General features: G+C 36.4%; 1 protein-coding gene across 6 annotated transcripts in view; it reads right to left on the bottom strand.

Annotated features, from left to right (window-relative positions):
• The window catches only part of TXNL1 (thioredoxin like 1), a 38,427-nt gene extending 16,525 nt beyond the window's left edge, over nucleotides 1–21,902 (bottom strand). For 2 of the 6 annotated variants that reach the window (XM_082353747.1, XM_082353749.1), the window contains exons 1-4: nucleotides 21,534–21,896; nucleotides 10,804–10,900; nucleotides 8,698–8,871; nucleotides 212–334 (exon numbers count right to left, since the gene is read on the bottom strand). In XM_082353747.1, the coding sequence (XP_082209873.1) occupies nucleotides 212–334; nucleotides 8,698–8,871; nucleotides 10,804–10,900; nucleotides 21,534–21,631 (492 nt within the window). In that variant the 5' untranslated portion in view covers nucleotides 21,632–21,896. Of the gene's footprint in view, nucleotides 1–211; nucleotides 335–8,697; nucleotides 8,872–10,803; nucleotides 10,901–11,435; nucleotides 11,648–21,533 lie in introns of all 6 variants that reach the window. The other 4 variants (XM_082353750.1, XM_082353748.1, XM_082353746.1 and 1 more) reach the window with 4 other exon arrangements.
• Nucleotides 21,903–22,272: the final 370 nt, after the last annotated feature.

Genomic DNA, 22,272 nt, shown 5'->3' with positions numbered 1-22,272 from the left:
ATCGGTGATTCTCTGTAGTGCAGCTGGCATAGAAGAACAAAGAAACGAGGGGGGTCTGCAGGGTCAAAGGACAGGGGTGAAGTTATAAAAAGGAAGAAAGAAGTGAGCATCTGGAAAAGAGAAACATGAAATCATGAGATGGAAACCTGAATAAGAAACAAGAGCAAGCATAAATACTGATAATCCCTACAAGCCTTAAGCATTCGGTTACCTGTTCATCACAATCAGATTCCAAGAAGGTCATGTCTTTTCGTAAACAGTTGTCAAATCCATGCTCGTCACTTTCATTAAGACATTCACAGCCAGCTTTGTTAATAAAAGGCATTAAATCCATCTGAAAAAAAATAAACCAAGACTTTAGGCAAAGCATTTGGATTTGGTATAAAAATCTTAATAAGAAATGTAAATGGTTCTTTTTTTTTATTGTACAATATTATGTTTCTGGGGTACAACATAGTGATTAACAATTTTTAAAGGTTATATTCCATTTACAGTTACTATAAGATACTGACTATTCCCTGTGTTGTACAATACATCCTTGTATGTGGTTCTTTTTTTTTTAAACTTTTTATTTTATATTGGAGTGACTCTCCCTTGATTAAGCAATTTTAAAGAAAACTTCTATCTCATTTAAAACAGTTACTAAAATTTTTATAATAACCCTTTCATTTGAACTTCTAACTGATATCTACCACTAATAATTAAAGCCAAATTTAGGCTTAGTCCACTTAATAAGAATCCAAAACCAAGTCTTTAACACAAAGATTATTAAATGTTGACTTATACATTTTTTAGTAACAGTGTTTTGCAGTGGAAAATCTGCAAATTAAAATATCTACAAAATATCCAAAGAAAGCCCACCTCCCTCTTCTAGTAATCATGCACTCCTTTAAACCTATATCCGTGAAGAGTTTAAAGATGAATAGCAAATAACTATTTAAAAAATTTTTATCATGGAAAATTCCAAACATACACAAATAGACTAATACAGTGAACCTCAGGTATCCACCTCCCAGCTACAATAATCATCAACTCATGCCCACTCTTATCTCACCTTTACCCTGTAACCATTCCCCAACCTTTCTCCCAATTCTTTTCAAGTAAATTTTAGACAATTTTTTCATTTCATTCATGAACATTTCAGTGTGTTCACAAGAGATAAGTACTCAAAAAAAAATCCTCAATATCATTATCACAACTAAAACAATAATATTTTAATATCATCAATATCAATGTTCAAATTTCTTCAACTGTCTCATAAATGTTTTACAGTTGAAATCACTTAGTCTCAGAATAAGAATCCAAGAAAAGTACAAATACCATATTTGGTTAATGTCTCTTAAATCTCTTTTAATCTATAGTCATTTAGCCTATAGATTTCTTATATTTTGGATTTTGCTGAGTGCTTCCCTGTGGTGTCATTTAACATTTTCTTGTATGTGTTTGGCTAATACTTTCAACACAACGCCATGGAGTTGCAGTGACAGTGGTCATCCCTGTCTTGTTTCTGACTTCAGTGGGAATGCCTCCAGTACTTCCCCATTAAAATTTTATTGAACGCTTTAGGAATAAATAGATATTGCATTCTGTCAAATGCTTTTTCCCCATATAAGGAAATTATGATTTTTCTCCTCTAGATTGCAGAATTTTGTTTACTAATATTTTATTTAAGATTTGTACACCAATATTCCTGACTGGAACTGGTTGGTAGCTTTCTTTTTTGCTGCAAACTTTGTCAGATTCTGGGATCAATGTCATAACTTACTTCAAAAAGAAATTTTTAAGTTTTCTCTCTTTTTATACGGTCTTGAGTAGTTGCAGTTAACACCAGACTACCTGATCTTTAGAGATTTGGCAGAATTTCCCTGTGAAGTCATCTTGGTATTTATGGAAGAGCTCTTTTACTATTTTCTCTACTTCCTCAATGGTGATTGGTCTATTTAGGAGTTCTGCTTCTAGTGGAGTTGATTTTGAAACTATTTTTCTACAAAAGTATCCATTTCATCTACTAAACAAAAACTGTTTTTAAAGTTTACCAAGTAATTTTAAAAAAATAAAAAATAAAAAAATAAAGATTACCAAGTATTCTAAATTATCAGTTACATGTTCACCATTCTATCAGTCTTTATTACGAATACTAATACACATACTAATACATGTGTATATAGTTCTGAAAGACTAAAGAAAACTTTACATTTCAAATAATTATCAATATGGTAATAATCCATTAGAATAGACCCTTAATTATTCATAAACTAGCTTAAATGCTTCCAAAGCCAAAATATTCTTTTCTATTATATCAAATGTTACATTGCATTAGATGTTAAATGTATTACTCAGGGTAACATAATGTAGCCAATTCAAAAAGGGAGGCAGGGGCTTCCCTGGTGGCGCAGTGGTTGAGAATCCGCCTGCCAATGCAGGGGACACGGGTTCGAGCCCTGGTCCGGGAAGATCCCACATGCCAGAGAGCAACTAAGCCCGATGCCACAACTACTGAAGTCCATGCACCTAGAGCCCGTGCTCTGCAACATGAGAAGCCACCACAATGAGAAGCCTGCGCACCGCAACTAGAGAAAGCCCTCGTGCAGCAATGAAGGCCCAACGCAGCCAAAAATAAAAAAAAATTAAAAAAAAAAAAAAAGGGGAAGCAGGAAGAAAAGGAGCACTACATAGCTAAGTTCTACTACTACAGAATTATTCTGAACTTCCTGAACATTTGCCTTGCAAATGTGACAAAATCTTTCAAACATTTGTCTACCATCCTACTGAGATGCCTCTTCCATACTATATGTAGGATCAAGACCCCAGGCTTGAAGACAACATTGCAGGCATACTTCCAATACCTTAAGAATGAAAATAAACTAAATAGTTAAATAATTTAAAATTGCTTTTTAATTTATCATGGGGCACACAAAACAAGTATCATATTCGAACAGTTGCATTAAAGTGCTCTGTTATACAACACTGTCTGGGACAAACTGGTATAATATTGTATACTTGACATAATTGCAAATTGACATATTTGGAAAATAAGTAATTGGAAATAAGTATCACTACTTATGCAATCAACTTGCCAATAATGAGGAAAGAATCATGAGAAAACAATCATTCAAATCCAGACTGTGGGACACTGTGTAAGACAAATGGTCCAGACCTGCACTGTACAATGAGATAGCCATTAGCCACATGTGTAAATTTAAAACTAAATCAATTAAAAATAGATAAAACTAAAAATTCAGTTCCTCAGTTGCCCTAGTCACATAAAAAATGTCACATGTGCCTAGTGGCTACTACAGAAGACTGGTGTTGCTTTTAACTTTCAAAAAAGGCAGTCATGGGACTTCCCTGGCGGTCCAGTGGCTGGGACTCTGCACTTCCAATACAGGGGGCTCAGGTTCGATCCCTGGTCAGGGAACTAGGATCCCACATGCCGTGTGGCACAGCCAAGTTAAAAGGCAGTCATGAAAGAAAAAAGGCAGAGAGAAGTTTCTAGACTAAAGAACACTAAAGAGATTGACAACTTAAATGCAATGCATGACCCATGATTTGATCCAAGGTTGGGGAAAAATAGCTATAAAGTATATTTTGGAGATATATTAAGAAAATTTGAATATAGGCTGTACATTAGGGATAGATATCCTATCAATGTTAAATTTCTTATAAGTGATAATGGTATCATGGCTATATAAGAGAATGTCCTTGTTCTTAGGAGCTCCATGCTGAAATATTTACAGATGAACCATCTTGATGTCTATAACTTACTCTGTAAATGATGCTGCAAAATATAACAGTAGATAAATACATATCAAGATAGAACAAAAACAGGGAAATACTCACAACTGATGAACACAGGTGAATGACATGCATGTTTATAACACTACTCTGTCAACTAGATTTTTTGTTTGTTTGCTTGAATAGATTTCACCTTTGGGGGGAGGAGGTGAGTGAAATCCAACATGAGACACACAGGAAGTTAGAAAAAACTTTCCATGCTTCAAGAAAGATCTGTCCTACCTACTACATAAATTTGGGACATTTAATGTTTATTTTGATGAATGTGACATATTTGTAGACCAAAACCTACAGTTCAGAGGTTGGAACACTGAAATACACCAATAAGCCTCAAGATTTAGAACACATGCAAATACAAGTTCCATTCCAGAGTGCCTAGCGTGCAAACTTCTAGAGAGGAAGACTTGATACTGATAGCCCCCTCATGCGATTTGAAGCCATACTAGGTACTCTTAAAAAATATGGGATTGTAAAGCAATTATACCCCAATAAAGATATTTTTAAAAAAATAAATTATGGGATAGGAGGGGTGGGAGGGAGACGCAAGAGGGAGGAGACATGGGGATATATGTATATGTATAGCTGATTCACTTTGTTATAAAGCAGAAACTAACATACCATTGTAAAGCAATTATACTCTAGTAAAGGTGTTAAAAAAATAAAATAAAATTTTAAAAATAATAAATTAAAAAAAAAAAAAAGGAAAATAGGGGAGAGAAAAAATAGAATGTTTAAAACTTTCCCAACTTCTAAAGAGATACTTGGGGCAGGGAATTTTTTTTTCTTTCTGGCTGCATTCGGCCTTTGTTGTGGCATGTGGGATCTTTTTTTTTGTTGTGGCGTGTGGGCTTCTCTCTAGTTGTGGTGTGAGGGTTTTCTCTCTCTAGTTGTGGTGCTCGGGCTCCAGAGCACGCAGGCTCTCTGGTTGAGGCACACGGGCTCAGCAGTTGTGGCGCTTGAGCTTAGCTGCCCCGCAGCATGTGGGGGTCTCAGTTCCCAACCAGATACCGAGCCCGCGTCCCCTGCATTGGAAGGTGGATTCTTTACCACTGGACCGCCAGGGAAGTCCCAGGGTGGGGAATTTATAGCATTAAATGCCTATATTAGGCAAGAAGAAAGGTCTCAAATTCAACCTTAAGAAACTAGAAAGAGAAGAGCAAATTAAACCCAAAGTAAACAGAGAAAAGAAAATAATAAACATCAAAGCAATGAAATGAAAAACAGAAAAACGATAGAGAAACTCAATGAAATCAAAAGCTGGTTCTCTGACAAGATCAGTGAGTTAAGAAACATCTAGCCAGAGTGGTCAAGACAAAAAAATCCCAATTAACAATATTAGGAGAGGTGACAGTACTACAGTTTCTTTAGATATTAAAAAAATGAGAGAATATTATGAACAATTTTATGTACATAAGTTCAACAACACAAATGAAATGGACAAATCCCTTGAAAGACACAAACCACCAAAGCTCACTCAAGAAGAAATAGATAACTGGATTGTTTACCTATTTTTAAAAATTAAATTTGTAGTTAAAAATCTTCCCACAAAGAAAACTCCAGGTACAGCTGGCTTTACTATTAAATTCTGACAAATATTATAGGAAGAAATAGTACCCATTCTACACAAACTCTTTCAGAAAATTGAAGAGGAGAGAATATTTACTAATTTAATGACACCAGCATTACCCTGATACCAAAACATACAAGAAAGGAAACTACAGACCAATGTTCCTCATATATATAGAGGCAAATATTTTAGCAAACCTAATTCAACAATATATTAAAAGGATAATGCATCATAGTCAAGAGTGGCTAGAGTATGCTAGGTTATGGTAGGTTGGTTTAACGTGCAGAAGTCACTCAATGTAATTCACCATGTTAAGAAACAAAATGTTGAAGCATGATCATCTCAATGGACACAGAAAAAAATATTTGCAAGAATCTAATATCCATTCCTGATTTTAAAAAATCCTCAACAAATTAGGAATAGAAGAGAATTTCTTCAACCTGATAAAAGGCATTTATGAAAAACTTCCAGCTAACATCATACGTAATAGTGAAAGACTGAATGCTTTCCCCCTAAGATGAGGAACGAGTCAAGGATGTCTGCTTTCAATACTACTGTGGAATAAGTCACTATAGTAAGATAAGAGAAATAAATAAAAGACATCAGGATTGGAAAAAAAATTTTTTTCCAAACTTCAATAAACATATTAAAAACTCAAAGTCATGATGTTCACAAAAATACTGTATTACTTCCGATTTTTGATTCTTAACCTTTTGAGTATCATACCCTACATCTTTTGTAATATCTCAAACCCCCCTAAGAGAGATATTTCTTTCTTTCACTCTGGCTCCAGTCAAATCAGGAGTTTCAAAAACTATAGGATGTGTGAAATCAATAATTATATAGCCTTTTAGCGTTAAAACCTAATGAAAAAAAGTCTTTATTCTAAGAAACCTAAAATTTTATTTTAAAATTGTCAATACATTTTTGTAATACTTAGTTTAAATCTACTTTAAGATACAGGTTTTCATTCAGTTTCCATCTGTGTTGTGAAAACAATGCCGTTCTTGGGAACACATTACCAGTTTTAAATATTTAAAAACCCTGTGAGACCTATAGTTCAAAACTTTTAAAGTCTTCATTGACACCTGATGGAAAAAAATAAAAATGTTTTTAACAGCTTTTCACTTTGTATTCATAACATCTGGATGAAATTAAATGTCTTATTTCCTGAAACTTCATTTTCCCCTGCTTATTTCCTATCCAAAGCCAAAACCCTGATATCACACTTAGCTGATGTCAAGAAGTATCGCTGTAGCTAAGCAGCAAGACTGTTGTGCCCATAAGACTTTTTCATGCAAAAACCCTTACTAATTAAGGAAAAAACTACAAAGAAGTAAACACAACTGCTTACAAGTCAAATGATTTCCAAAATTTTCCAAAAGGTGTCATAACCCTGACTTACACATGTTCATACTTTGAGTATTACCATTTCAAATTATCATATAACAGTTCTATTTTAAATAAATATTAATTATTAAGTCCTCAACTTAAAGTAATTAATGCCACTACCACATGTTAAAGACACTTTTTGAAGACACAACTCCCCCTCCATCCATACACACAAAAAGAATCTCTCATATATACCTGACTACAGGTTCTCCTTATTCAACATGAATTTAAGGGCCTTACCTAAGGACTGGTAGCTCCACGGCAGGCCTGTTTTAATGTACTTGGTGGACTTCCCTGGTGGTCCAATAGTTAAGAATCCTCCTTCCAATGCAGGGGACACAGGTTTGATCCCTGGTCAGGGAACTAAGATCCCACATGCTGTGGGGCAACTAAGCCCGCGCATCACGACTACTGAGCCCGCAAGCTCTAGAGCCCATGCACCACAACTAGAGAACTCACGTGCTGCAACTACCGAGCCTGCGCCCTCTGGAGCCTGCGCACCACAGCTAGAGCCCACATGCTGCAACTTCTGAGCCCACACGTTCTACAGCCCACGCGCCACAACTAGAGAGAAGCCCTCACACCACAACGAAGAGACCGTGCGCTGCGACGAAAGATTCCACATGCCGCAACTAAGACCTGATGCAGCCAAATAAATAAATAAGTAAGTAAGTAAGTAAGTAAATTTTTAAATGTACTTGGTACACATGCTTTCATATACTAGCTTTAACTTGAGGTAACACTTTTTTTTAAAAAAATTCATTTTTAATCTGCCAACACAATAACTTTATAACAAGCAAAATTTTAAAATATATATACAAATATTTTGGTATGCAGGTTTTACCAATTTGCATAAATAAGTCAGCTACCATGAAGTGCTACTTCTGAATTTTACTTCCTTCCTGAATAGCTCTCATATGATAGACACAAATTATGACTATTCATACCATATAGTTTTCAAAAACTTTGAAGTTCTTAAGTCTTCAAGTTATCATTTAGAATAATAAAAACTTAAATTTTGAGTTTAAGAGTTTTAAACTCTTAAAACTTTGAAAAACATATCCAATACTAAAGTCACATATGGTTCTAAAACAAAATCAATAACTAGGATTTTTAAATAGATACATTTAAAAAGAGAGAGAAAACTTTAGAAACCAGCAGAAAAGGGAGTTCAGTATGTAATGGTCATACACTAAAATTTACATGTCATTTTACACAATTGTCAAAAAGTGAAAAATTTTTCCAATGAAAATTTTTTCACTTTGGGAAGGAAAAAAAGTAAAAAACAAATGTTTAAAAATGGCTATTGGGACCTCCCTGGTGGCGCAGTGGTTAAGAATCCGCCTGCCAATGCAGGGGACACAGGTTCGAGCCCTGGTCCAGGAAGATCCCACATGCCACGGAGCAACTAAGCCTGTGCGCCACAACTCCTGAGCCTGCGCTCTAGAGCCTGTGAGCCACAACTACTGAACCCACGTGCCACAACTACTGAAGCCCGCGCACCTAGAGTCCCTGCTCCGCAACAAGAGAAGCCACTGCAATGAGAAGCCCATGCACCACAACGAAGAGGAGCTCCCGCTCACTGCAACTAGAGAAAGCCCGTACAGCAACAAAGACCCAACGCAGCCAAAAATAAAATAAAATAAAAATAAATAATTTTTCTTAATGGCTATTAAAATAGTTCAGAAAGCAGATTAAAAAACAAGTGGCAAAGAAAATTAGGAGGAGAAACTTTGGAAAAATAGTTTATGATGGGGGCTTAAGGTTATAATACACACAACATAGACAAAATCCAATAGTCAGCTATTAAATTTACTTTTAAAGTTCTTAACTGGAAGTATTCTTAACTAGCAAAAGACAAAACATGAAAACAGTGAACTTCACTTCAACCAAATAATGACAAATGCAAGATATATCATGATTTCACTTTTAATTCTACATACATAGCCTTTTGGAATATCTGTGTCCTCGTTGCTTCCAGGGTCGTTTTCTAAGTGCTGCTTGATTTTTTCCTCTAGTCCCACAGCATCTGCTCCTTGATATTGATCAATTCTCACTTTGTTTCGAAAAAACAGAAATGTAGGTGTTGCTGATATATTGTTGGTGGCAGCTGTTCCCTGGAATTGTCAAGTTAGATAGCATTATGAATTAAAACTAATCTTAAACCACTCTGAATATTCACTCTACATCTCTATGGAAGCTAAATATCACAAGCATGAACTAAAAACATATAAAATAACTTACTCCTAATTGTTACTTAAGAAAAAACAGGCCTATTCTTAAGGGGCACAACTATATTACCCTTACGTCCGCAATGAAGACTAGCCCTGCATTTTTGTTTTTGTTAAGTGCTTCATCCAATAGAACAATCGGCTTCTAACACAGAAATTGCACTTTACAACACCAGACAGTTCTCTCATAAGTACAGACTGTTTCTCAAATGGAGAACCCCAGAAGGGTATTGAGATATGTCAACACAAACCACTGCTACTAGGAAAAAGTACACATCTGAAAAAACAGTAGCCCATCTGTCCGTGAAAAGGAGGTAACACCCTTTGCACTGCAATCCTCATCTAGTTCTACTCTTAAAGAAATGACTTCTGGTCTTCCATCAAAAACACTGCAACGGGTATCTTTTTAAATTCTGCTCCAACTCCACGATATCGTAAGACTAGCTACCGAATGAAAATTAATTAGTCACTGATTCATTAAACTCATTGAACTCTTCATGAGAAGTGTAAAGAAAATAGTAAAATAAGTATGTCACCTTGCATTTTCAAACACTAGGAAGAGGTACCACTATATTGTTTTTTTAAAAAAAACCATAGTTTACAGAGATGTCTCCTCTAAGCCTCATAAAAAAAAAAAAAAAAAAGATTGACCTTTTAGAACAGTGCTGTCCAAAAGAAATATAATACAAGATACAAATGTGAGCTACACATGTAATTTTAAATTTTCTAGTATCCACAAGAAAAAAGTAAAGAGAAACAATTGAAATCCATTTTAATAATTTATTTTAGTAAATCCAAATATGCAATTCAACATATAGTCAATGTAAAAAGTTAATGACATACTTTATGTATTTTCTTTCATACTAAGCCTTCAAAATCCTATGTGTATTTTACAGCACATCTGAATTTGGACTTGCCACACTTCAAGTACTCAGTACCCAACCATATGTGGTTACTCTACAGGACCACACAGCTCCAGAAGACAGCACTTCCAGATCAGAGACAGTGAATACTCAAAATAAGGCCAGGGCTGCTGTCCAGCAGTATGTGATATAAGTACTAAACAATAAACGTGTAACATAGAGTTTGCACCAAATCCCCAAAATACTTATCTGCAAGCTATATAACATTCTAAGATTTTTTTCCAACCCAGAAATGTATCAAAGACAAAAGCTTCACTGGAAAAAAAAAAAAAAGTTACAGAGCTGTTATTTAGTCAAAAGACTACATTTTTAGTGTTGGAAGAAGCCTTCAAGATTTTTTTTTCTCTAACAACTCCTCCATACTTCTACATATGCAAATGCAGAAGTGTCACATAGCCATGCTGACTAAGTAACCAGGGCAATCTACCTACAACACTGTGGCTCAATCAATAGTAACCAACATTTTAAACTTTCTGCTGAGTATGCAGCATTGGAGCTAGGGTTATAAACTGATCAATTCAAAACAAACTATATCCAAGAATTCTCTGCCATGGCTTTCTAATCAACCAATGTGCCTGTAGTATAAGATATAATTTTAGATTTACAAAGAAATGCAAAACACAGAACTGCCAGGTGACCTATTAAGTTTAACAACATAATATTAGTTTTGTACCAGAAAAACATTATTAGCAAATCCAGAAGCAATTAATATTGGACTACCCTTCTTAACTAATGCAGCCATAACAACATTTGTAATAATGACATTAACATAATATTATCCTACCTTCAAAAAAATAAGTACTTAGTGCATAAAGAGATAAAGGATGAAATTAATGTTGATTTCAAATCAATGTGTAAATAAAAAGACATTTTTTTAAGGACTCTTTTGCCTTACCTGACACTGATGTACATCTACTTCCAAGAATACTGCTTGCGGATACTTATTACTCATAGAACTGAATGCTGGGGCAATCCTTAAACACGGTCCACACCTGTGAGAAAGGTAAGAGATGCTCGGTAAAATAACACCAAACGTTGTACTAATTTATACTCTAAAGATCTTGTCAATTAAAACACAGAATTAAAAACATTCTGATCAACCTGTCTTTAGACTTTCTCGTCTTTTCCACTGTACTATTTAGATACACTTGCATCAGTACCACACTGTCTTAATGACTACAGAATTATTTTAAGTCTTTAAGTCTAACAGTGTTGTCTTCCAGCTTTCTTCTCACTGAAAGAAATTAAAGATCTAAATAAATGGAGGAATATACTATACTTATGAATTGGAAAAGTCAACACTGTCAAGATGTCAAGTCTCCTCAATTTGATCTTTAAAGTCAATGTAAAATTCCAAGGTTTGCTTGGAAAAATTAACAAATTCAAATTCTAAAATTTATAGGGAAATAAATATCAAGGATAGCCCAAGCATTTCGGGGTTCAAAGCTGAAGAAATTACATTACTAGATATCAATAACTACCAAAAAGCTTTATAAAATTAAGAGTATAAAGGATAAACAAACTCACCAATTTTAAAAGAAAAGGGTCCAAAAACAGACCCATCCCATACACAGTAACCGAACTTCTGAAAAAGTTGACACAGCAGTACAGTGGGGAAAGGATGGTCTTTTCAATAAACAGTGCTGAGTCAATATGGATATCCACATGGGGGGAAAAAAATGAATCTTTACCCCTAACTCACACTGTACACAAAAACCAATTCCAGATGGATTATAGATCTAAATGGGAAAGGTAAAACAACAGTTTTAGGAAAAAAACACAGAGGATACTTTCAAAACCTTGGAGTAAGCAAAGATTTATTTCTTTTTTTTTTTTTTTTTTTTTAAATAATGTGAGTTGTTTTGTTTTTTTTTTAATTTTTATTTATTTATTTATTTATTTTTGGCTGTGTTGGGTCTTCGTTTCTGTGTGAGGGCTTTCTCTAGTTGCGGCAAGTGGGGGCCACTCTTCATCGCGGTGCGCGGGCCTCTCACTGTCGCGGCCTCTCTTGTTGCGGAGCACAGGCTCCAGACGCGCAGGCTCAGTAGTTGTGGCTCACGGGCCTGAGTTGTGGCTCATGTTGCTCCGCGGCATGTGGGATCTTCCCAGACCAGGGCTCGAACCCGTGTCCCCTGCATCGGCAGGCAGATTCTCAACCACTGCGCCACCAAGGAAGCCCAAAGATTTATTTCTTAAAACACAAAAAGCACTAAACAAAAAAGGGAAGAACTGATATGTTGGGATATACTTGATAAGCTGGAAAATATTAAGGTTAAGACCTTTTGTTCATCAAGATACCATTTAGAGGGTGAAAAGACAAACCACAGACTAGAAAAAATATCTGTAAAACGTATCAAATGTAGGACTTATACCTCTAATATGTAAAAAAGCCCCTACAAATCAATAAGAAGACTGACATCCAAAAGAAAAAAGGGTACTCTCAAACTGGACAAATGAGGTTATCCAAACAGTCCATAAAGAGAAAAAGACTTCCTCGGTCACTATGGAAACCAGGGAAATGCAAATTTGGAGACGCAAGAGGGAGGAGATATGGGGATATATGTATATGTATAACAGATTCACTTTGTTATAAAGCAGACACTAACACACCATTGTAAAGCAATTATATTCCAATAAAGATGTTAAAAAAAATTTTTTTAATTAAAAAAAAATAAAACTACTCCCACCAAAACAGCTAAAATAGAGAAGGAAGTACTGTCAAGAACTTGGAGCAACTGACCTGTTAGTGACAGTGCAAACTGGTATAACCACTTCAGGGGGTAAGAAAAGAAACTGGCAGTATCTGCTAATGCAAGATTTATGCCTACTTATGACCATTTCTAGGGTATATAAAACAGAAATGTCTGTATATGTTTGCCTTAGGGTTTTTGAAAAAATATTGGTAGTAGCAATATTTCTAATGGCCAAAAACTGGATACCACCTAAGTTCCTTTCAACAACAGAATAAGTAAACTGTAGTTATTCACATACTGGAACACTATACAACAGTGAAAATGACTGGTGTAAAACCTCATGCCAAAATATGGATGAATCTCACAAATAACACTGAGAAGAGAAGTACACTATATGATTCCATTTATGTACAGTTCAAATACAGGCAAAACAAATCAATGGTATTATAAATCAGGACAATGGTTACTTTTGTGAGAGTTAGTGACAGGATAAGGGCATGAGAGAGATTTCAAGAGGCTAGAAATGTTCTATTTGTCCAGAGGCTGATTAAACGTGCATGTATATTCAGTTTGTGCAAACTCTCTAAACTATACATTTATAATTGTATACTGTGTATATCTCAATAAAAGTTCCAAAAAATGAGAAAAACCTTGGCTTTAGCAGATAGGAATACAAGGAAAAGCAAACTCTAAAATACAAGATGTTCAAATTCAAGCTATGATTCTCTCTCCATTCTTAAAATTTTAATCAGCATTTTCACCTTTTGCCATCCTTAAGATTCATACCAAAAAGTTAAGAAAGTAACTCTTAATTTCTTACATATTAAACTTGATGCTTCTGAAAGTAAATTTTTGGATCTAACAATGCTGAAATAGGCCCTGAGACTAAATTTTAAAGGAACAAACAATTACAGTCGACAAAACCTATGTTTAGTTTAGCAAAATACTTCCAGTTATTAATAAGTCTTAAACACTATGGATGGGAGTACAAATTGGTAGATCCTTTTTGAAGGGCCATTTGGTCATTATCTACCAATTTTAAATGAATGCAACCCAAGATTCAACAATCTCACTTCTAAAAGTCAATCTTATCTTAACACTTACTTAATTTCACAATAATATGTATAAGGAAGTTCAATGCAATGTTTGAAATAGTAAAAAAAAAAAATAATAAAATAAAAATCTAAATGTCAATCAATAGAAAACTATTTTTTAAAGTTATAACATATAAAATAAGTTACAAGGATATATTGTACAACACAGGGAATATAGCCAATATTTTATAATAACTAAAAATGAAGTGTAACCTTTAAAAATTGTGCATCACTATACTGTACACTTGTAACTTATATAATACTGTACATCAACTATACTTCAGTTAAAAAAAATTATGACACACTCACACCAAGGGATAAAGATAATTTATACAGTTTAAAAGAAAACTAAGTCTCACGATAAAATATTTTCTATGACCACGTTAAAAATATGTATTTATATATGTATTTATATGTTATATATGTACATAAATATATATTGAAAAGTTAGGTGGGTCACACAATAAACAATTACTTCTGTAAAGTGGGACTGGAAAAGGAAGAGAGTTTAGGGGAGACTTTTAAAACTACCTACACTTCTGTATCCTTTGCTTTTATATGATAAACAGGTATTTTCATAAAATACTAAATTGCAAATAGAGAATTGAATGTTAACTGCATTTAAACAGTAGTCACGGATGAAGCACAGGTATCATGCTGTACCACAAAATATACCTGGTATACACACAGTATCAGGTTTTCTCATTCCTGAAAAACCTTTCTGCAAAAGCGTGCCCTCGAAAATAAGAAGGCTTATGGAAAAAATAAGATTGAGATAAGCCATTTAAACCCATGTAACTTTGTGAAAACATTCCTAAGAAAAATAGTAACTAGTATTCAGGAAATACCTGGACAGGCAGGCAGGTGGCTCAGACCTAGAGGCTACACCTCAGAGGATATTTAAAATGTACAAAAACAATCGAGTGGAAGTGCCCGCTTACAGGTGCTGTGAGTATCCAGATGGAAGGGGAGCTCTGAGCCAACGGGGCTGCCATCCAGGTAGGGACAGGAGGAAGCCAGCGCAACATGAGAATGACCCCCGCTGGGGACCAGGAGCTGGCTGCAGGAGCTCAGGTTTAATTTTATTCATTCTGACTTTCTTAAAAGGAACCCGAAAGGGAGCCTGCCTCTGTGGCTGAGGGCTTTTCTCCTTCCTGCTAAAGGTTCTATTTCTATTCCTGCTCTTCACTACCTAAGAAAAATAGAATATGAACCAACCTCACCTCCGCACTGTACTGACATAATCACTCTACTCATCAGTCATGTATGAGCTACCTGGAGTTAGAGAAACTCTTCTCGAAGCTAAAGAGACTGTACTAAAATAATGGCTACCTTGAAAATAAGCGCCCCCTTTCAAAATATAACCTTATCTAGATCCTTTGTTTAATTTTAGTTAGCCATCATAGGTTGGAACTTTAGTCAAAAATCAAAATAAATCATAGCACACAGAAGCATAGATATATACAGCAGCATACTTTCACACTATAATCACTCAAATGAACTGATTTGTTATTTGAAGTAAGATGTTTTCCTCGCTTACCCCTAGCATTTAAAAGTAAACTTAAATTTCCATTTTTAGCTGAGCTCATGAACAAATCATTTGATTTCTCTGTATAAAATGAGAAGAGACTAGATTCTTTAAGGACCTTTCCTATCTCTAATATATTTTTCTCCAAGTATGCCTAAATTTCAGGATTGTACTTTTTTCTCTTGCACAGCCCTTGATTTGCAGTCTTTAGATAGTACATAACCTCAGGACCTTTGAACTTGTTGTAAAAGAGACGAGACCATCTAGTCCAGAGGTTTAAATAAGAAAGAAAGAAAGAAAAAAAAGAGTTCTTTTTCCACCTCTGAACTTCTTTTTGATGGAAAGCTGATGTTAGATCCAATATGTAAGAAAGATTCTGACCTATGCTTTTTGAGAAAAACCTCAGCAGACAACCCTCTAGCTTTCTGCAAAACGTAAAGAACCAAACCCACAAAACTGAAACTTTAAAACTGACCTAACCTAACACAGTTATTCAATAAATGAGAAGTGAAGACCAGAAAAGTTGAACGACTTGATCAAGGTCAGACATTCTAGTTAATGGCAGGACCACAACTAGAACAGTTAAATCCTAAAGCCAATCCAAGATCAGCTTTCTTTGAAAGCACCACGTTAGGTTCTTAGTAAGATTTGTGTTTACAGTTTTTCACAGTCTGCTGAATTAGATTTATTTATTGATAAAACCTAAATACATAAAGGCTTTATATCAAACTAAAGATGTTAAAAAACCTAGCTGGGACAGAGAAAATAGAAGGAAATTGTTAATAGGCATGTCATTTTCGGTTATGAAATCTATTTTTGACTTTTTAAGTTGTAGAAAAGTCACTACGAAAATTCTTCATTCCTGTCTTCTGATACAAGCTGGTACCACACAGCTACCATGGAAATATTCTGTAAAAATTACTTTTAAGAAAAACTCTGCAGGATAAACAACAAGGTACTACTGTACAGCACAGGGAACCATATTCAATACCCTGTGATAAACCATAATGGAAAAGAATATGAAAAAGAATGTATATTTATGTATAACTGAATCACTTTGCTGTAGAGTGGAAATTAACACAACATTGTAAATCAACTATACTTCAATAAAATAAATTAAAACAAAAAAAAATGTGTGTTTACTGTCATAATAAAAATAGATTTTATTTCAAGAACTTGCTATTCTTTCCTATTTGCTAAAGTAGTCAGTGCTCCACCTTGAGCAGTAACATGTGTAAACACATTCAGCTGGTGTGGGTGTGGAAAATGTATGTGCTTTCTGAAGACGTATTTTAAAAGTTTATTTTTCTGCGGGGCGTAACTTTAAAACAGGTTATTTCTAGATGTATTACATTTACTAATGGACAGGCATAACCATAACTGGTCCTATTAGTAACACAAAACAGCTAACGTTCATTAAGCATTTATTATATGTTAGGTAACTTATAAAACCTTTAAATTCATTTAAGCTTTACCATTCCTCATTTCAAAGACAAGAACAATGAAGTACAGTGCTGAAATTTGATCACAAAACCCAACTCTTAACTGCTATTTCAAAATCGCCAAAACAGTGGCCTACACTGTGCTTTTTTTTTTTGGTTGTTATTTCTAAATTAACTGCCAAGATTAAAACTATTTATATGCTCTTGAAAGGAATCCAGACAGATTACATACTATATGATACCATTTTTATAAAGTTCAAATACAGACGAAATTAGTCCACAGTGTTAAAATTCGCGAGTGATGAGAAGGAGCCTGCAGGAGGTTGCCGGGGGCGGGGATGCGACTGTGCTACGCTGCTATTCCTGGCCTGTGTATTGGTTAAACAGGTGTGACCACCGCGAAAATTTATCAGACTCTACACTTAAATGATTTGTATACATTTTTGCATGCCTGCTATAATTTTTAAATAAAAATGTTTTTTAAAATTCTCTACATGTTCTCTAGGGCCTCACCATTCCCTAGTTATCTTACAGCCACCTACCTCACTCCCTAATATTATCTGCCCAGTCCTTACAAACTGTTGGGCCTCCTAACTCTGTATTATGGTAAAGTACCTTCAGTCCACAGCAATTTTACACTATATAATTAATACTATTACACAATGTATTATTGGGACAAACTATCATCATCATTAGATCTCACCATCCTAACATACACTGACATTCTAACTGGATGGTAACAATAACACCTAACCAACTACAAAGTAAGACCTGCTTTAAGAAAACTGAGAGAACCTACTGTGTAGCACAAGGAACTCTACTCAATGCTCTGTGGTGACCTAAATGGGAAGGAAATCCAAAAATATATGTATACCTATAGCTGATTCACTTTGCTGTACAGTAGAAACTAACACAACATTGTAAAGCAACTATACTCCAATTAAAATTAAAAAAAAAAAAAACTGAATATATGGTAAACATATCTACAAAAGTGGTACACTCATGAATTCAAGATAAAAATAACTCACTGCTGAGTTTCACAGGAAAGAAAATGCATATCCTTTTAAATTTGGCGTTTACCCATCAGTGATAACAAAACTAGCACTGTTTACGACCACTTAAGTGTATCCGGGGATATTTAAGAAGTAACAGTTTGGAGATACCAGTTACAAAAATATGTTACCACAGTATATAACGCACATATATAATTTCATTCTCTAAACGATATGGTTAGGCTACATGTTATTATTCTCACTTTACAGGTAGGGAAATGAATATCAGAGTGTGAACTGAACTGACTTCCATCAAAGGATTTTGCAGGAAGAGCTTATTCAAGGCAACATTTACGGAAAAATGTCAGGCTCCATGCAATACAGAGGTGAACTCGCATGTCCCTTCTGCTTAGGCTGGGAAGAACAGGACAGCACCTTACAACCCAGAGAGTACATTCAACACTGGGACCTTACACAAGTCATTTAATCTCCTTCTGACTCAACTTCCTCATTTGTAAAATGGAGATAATTTTAAACATTATTTTGAGGACTGCAGAAGTCAGTAAGTGCTCCAATAAGTCCCTTACACAGACCAAATTTGATGTAAGTGACAACTGTTTTAATTGTTTAAAAAAATACTGGAGAACAGTGCCATTCAATGGGTGAAAGAGTTTTTTCAACAAATGGTGTTGGGAAAACTGGATATCCACATGCAAAAAAATGAAGTTGGACCCTAACTTAACACTATATAAAAATTAACTCAAAATAGATCAAAGACCTAACTTAAGAGTAAAAACTATAAAATTCTTTGATGAAAACAGAGGGAGGAATCTCCATGACATCGGATTTGTCAATATTTCTGGGATATGACACCAAAAGCACAAGAAACAACAAAAGAAAAAACCATAGATAAATTGGACTTCAGCAAAATTTTTAAACTTTTGTGCATCAAAGGACACCATCAAGAAACTGAAAAGGCAACCAATGGGAGAAAATATTTGCAAATGATATATCAGAAAAGGATTAAGACCCAAAATATATAAAGAACTCCTACAACTCCACAACAAAAAAACAAACAATCCAATTCAACATGGGCAAAGGACTTGAACAGACATTTCTCCAAAGACAAATGGCCAACAAGCACAAGAAAAGATGCTCAAAATTACTAGTCATCAAGGAAATGCAAATCAAAACCACCAGATACCACTTCACACTCATCTAGGATGGCCACTAAAATATAAAAGAAGTTGGTATGTAGAGAAATGGGAACTCTCCTGTATTGCTGGTGGAAAGGCAAACTTGTGCAGCCACCGTGGGCAAATAGTTTGCTGGTTTCTCAAAAAGTTATACACAAAATTACCATATAATCTAGCAATTCCACTCACAGACATATACCCAAAAGAACTGAAAGCAGGGACTCACAGAGATCCTTGCACACCAGTGTTCAGAGCAGTATTATTTACAATAGTCAAAAGATGGAAACAACCCAAATGTCCATCAACAGTATGCGGTATATACACACAACAGAATATTGTATGTATATATACATATACATATGTGTACGTACATATACAACAGGATATTACTCAGTTTTAAAAAGTAAGGAAAATCTGACACATGCTAGAACATGGATGAACCTTAAAAACATTATGCTAAAATAAGCCATAAACAAAAGGACAAATATTATATAATTCCACTTAAATGAGTTATCAAGAATAGGCAAATTCATGGAGACAGAAACTAGAAGAGAGGTTACCAGGGGCTGGGGGCAGTGGAGAGAAGGTATGGGAATTACTGTTTAATGGGTGCACAGTTTCTGTTTGAGATAATGAAAAGATTCTAGGATATGGATGGGGTAATGACAGTACAACATTGTGAATGTACTAGAACTTCCCCGGCGGTCCAGCGGTTAAGACTCCGTGCTTCCAATGCAAGGGGCACGGGTTCGATCCCTGGTTGGGGAACTAAGATCCCACATGCCATGCAGCACGGCCAAAAAGATTAAAAAATATATATATACGTGTGTGTGTATGTGTGCGTGTGTGTGTATATATATAGTGATTGTACTTAAAGCCACTGAACTGTATATTTTAAAATGGCAAATTTATGTTACATGCATTTCACTACAATTAAAAAAACAACTGAAATACTGGAGAGCCACTGAAGATTCTTAAACAGAAGAATGACAATCTGTATAGTGTTTTAGTAAAAATAATAGGATGGACAAAGCACGGCAGGTGAGAATAAGGAATAAGGCTTCAAGTAGAGATGGAAAGGAAATGGAGAAACAGGTGCTTGAGAAAACTATGTTCTTGGCCTAAAGTGGGATGACAGTAACTTTTCTCACTTCATATAAATCATGTATTACTCTTCATCTCTCCCCGTGCTATGGTTAAGGGGAAAAGAGAGCATGTCATTGAGGCACAAAAGTATAAATGCTCCCACTAACTAAAATTAGAAAAGTGAACTAAAAATGAGGTTCGTTGTTAAAATCATCTCTTCCTTTTTCCAACTTCCACCTAGAACTTAACAAATGTATATAGGTATTCCCTCATATTAAGAATAGTCTTTATAAAATCAACAAAACTAGAAAGACAAACCTTAAAATCTAATGTACCCCCCCCCTTTCCAATTCTGTATGAGGGAGATTGGTCCCAAGGTAAGTCCTAACTTGTTTTCATCTCTACCTACATCCCTCCATCCCCTAAACCTAATCTAATCCTAATGCCACCATCTATATATTCAACATTTATCGAATCACGTTCGATAGGTTTGAATCACTTTTTGCTCTAAGACTCAAAACACTGCCTTATGTCTATACAGTTATCTGGACAACAAAATGTGTTGCATAAACAGCGATATCTGTAGTAGACTTCTCCAAGTTAGTGTAAGTGTAAATAACACCAGGGGGTCAAGGTACATCAAGAGGAGACTTCTAATCCTTCTCACTGGACACTGACATACACAAGGGGAGGTCAGCTAATACACAAGCTCGCTGAAGTCTTGGTTCTGAATGTCTATTTCCAACACGTCACTCTCATACAGGGACACACTGCACACCCAACATGGAAGATCCGCCAGCTCTGCGACCTATGAATTATGTTGAGATTTACCAAAGCCAGATAACATCTTTCAAGTGCCCTGTCCTCTTAAATCATCAAGTCAAAAATAGAGTCTACTTGGTCAAAGCCAGATATCTGGACACCTGTCTACCTGTACTGTATATATATATATACCTACTATAATTTCCGTAATCAGATGCAACTGCTTACACAAGGTGGCCTAACTTACAAACTTACAAATCAAAGAAGTAACAGAAACATTAAGAAAATTAAAAAGCATCCTGACCCAACATTAACTTAATTTAAAATGCATTAGCTTTAGGTCTAAGCACTCCGCGGATTAGTTGGGTAGCTGAATCTTCCTACAGTTTTCCACATATGCAGGTGGTGAAGAGAAACAAACCGTTTGGTAAATTAAATTTTGCAAGTTTCTAAGATGCAAGTGACAGCTGCATCCCGGGAAAGAAGGGGACAGGCGCAAGCAGGGGCGTTTGTGGGAGACTCCCACAGACAAGAATGGAAAGAGCCGGGTCACCCCCAAGAGCAGAGTCCTTCCGAGGACTCAGAAACAGCGGGCGGGGATCTCGCGGGCTGGGGAATGCGGTCGGCCAGGCCTCCGAGTCCGCCAGAGACGCCCCGGTGCACAAACGGGGGTTCACACCCAGGAACTAAGGCCTAACCGGGCAGCGGCCTTGGGCTGCGGCCAGAGCCGGACATTCCGGAGCAGAACACGACCACAAGGCAGGCGGGATCGGGAAACAGAGAAAGAAAAGCACAGACAGCAGGGACTCACTGGGCTCGGGCCCGGACTCACCCTCGCATGGTGAACTTGACCACGGCGAGTCTGGAGCCCGCGCCGCTCAGCTCCGGCTGGAAATCCGGGTCACTCCCGACCGGCTTCACACCCACCATTCTCAGAAGTCCGGCAGGGCGGCCGCGAAGCCACCGGCTTCAAAACTGAAGAAGACGCGGGAGAGGAAGGAGGGAGGCCCAGGAAGGCGGAGGCCTGGACAGAAGAGGTAGCGACCGCGGCGTCTTCTTCCAGGGCTCTCAATGCCGAGTCACGCCAGGGAGCGGAGCGGCCGTGGGGGCGGGGATGGGAGCGGGGGTAAAAGGGAGAGGCAAGGAAAGGGAAGGCGTGCGGCACCCGGCAGCCACCGCGCGGCAGGGCCGCCGGCGCTTGCGCACCTTGACGTCATTTCCGCGCCGTCCGTTTGCTCCCACTGTCCAGTCCTAAAGCGCAACCCGTGGCCCCACCCTCGACTGAGGAGCCCTTCATTGGCTGGAGCGGCGCAGGCGCAGAAGAGGAGCGGTCACAGGCACAGGCGCAGGCGCAGATTGCACTTAAGTGCGTGTATTCCTCCGCGGTTCAGAGATCAGGTGGTTTACCGAGGAGTTTTCCTGTGGGAAAGTGAGAAAACTGTTTTTTCTCCGGGGTTCTTGGCTGCTGCCTAAGGTCTTAAGTTCCCTCCTGGAAAAACTTTGAGTATAGTCCTGTCTCATATTCGGGACAAGTCCCCACACTAGACAAAGTAGACTTTAGGAACATTTAT

This window comes from Balaenoptera borealis (assembly GCF_965194805.1).
Source record: "Balaenoptera borealis genome assembly, chromosome: 14".
Classification (NCBI taxonomy): Eukaryota; Metazoa; Chordata; class Mammalia; order Artiodactyla; family Balaenopteridae; genus Balaenoptera; species Balaenoptera borealis.
The sequence above is the reverse complement of the archived record's forward strand: the minus strand, read 5'-3'. Positions and strand labels throughout refer to the sequence as shown.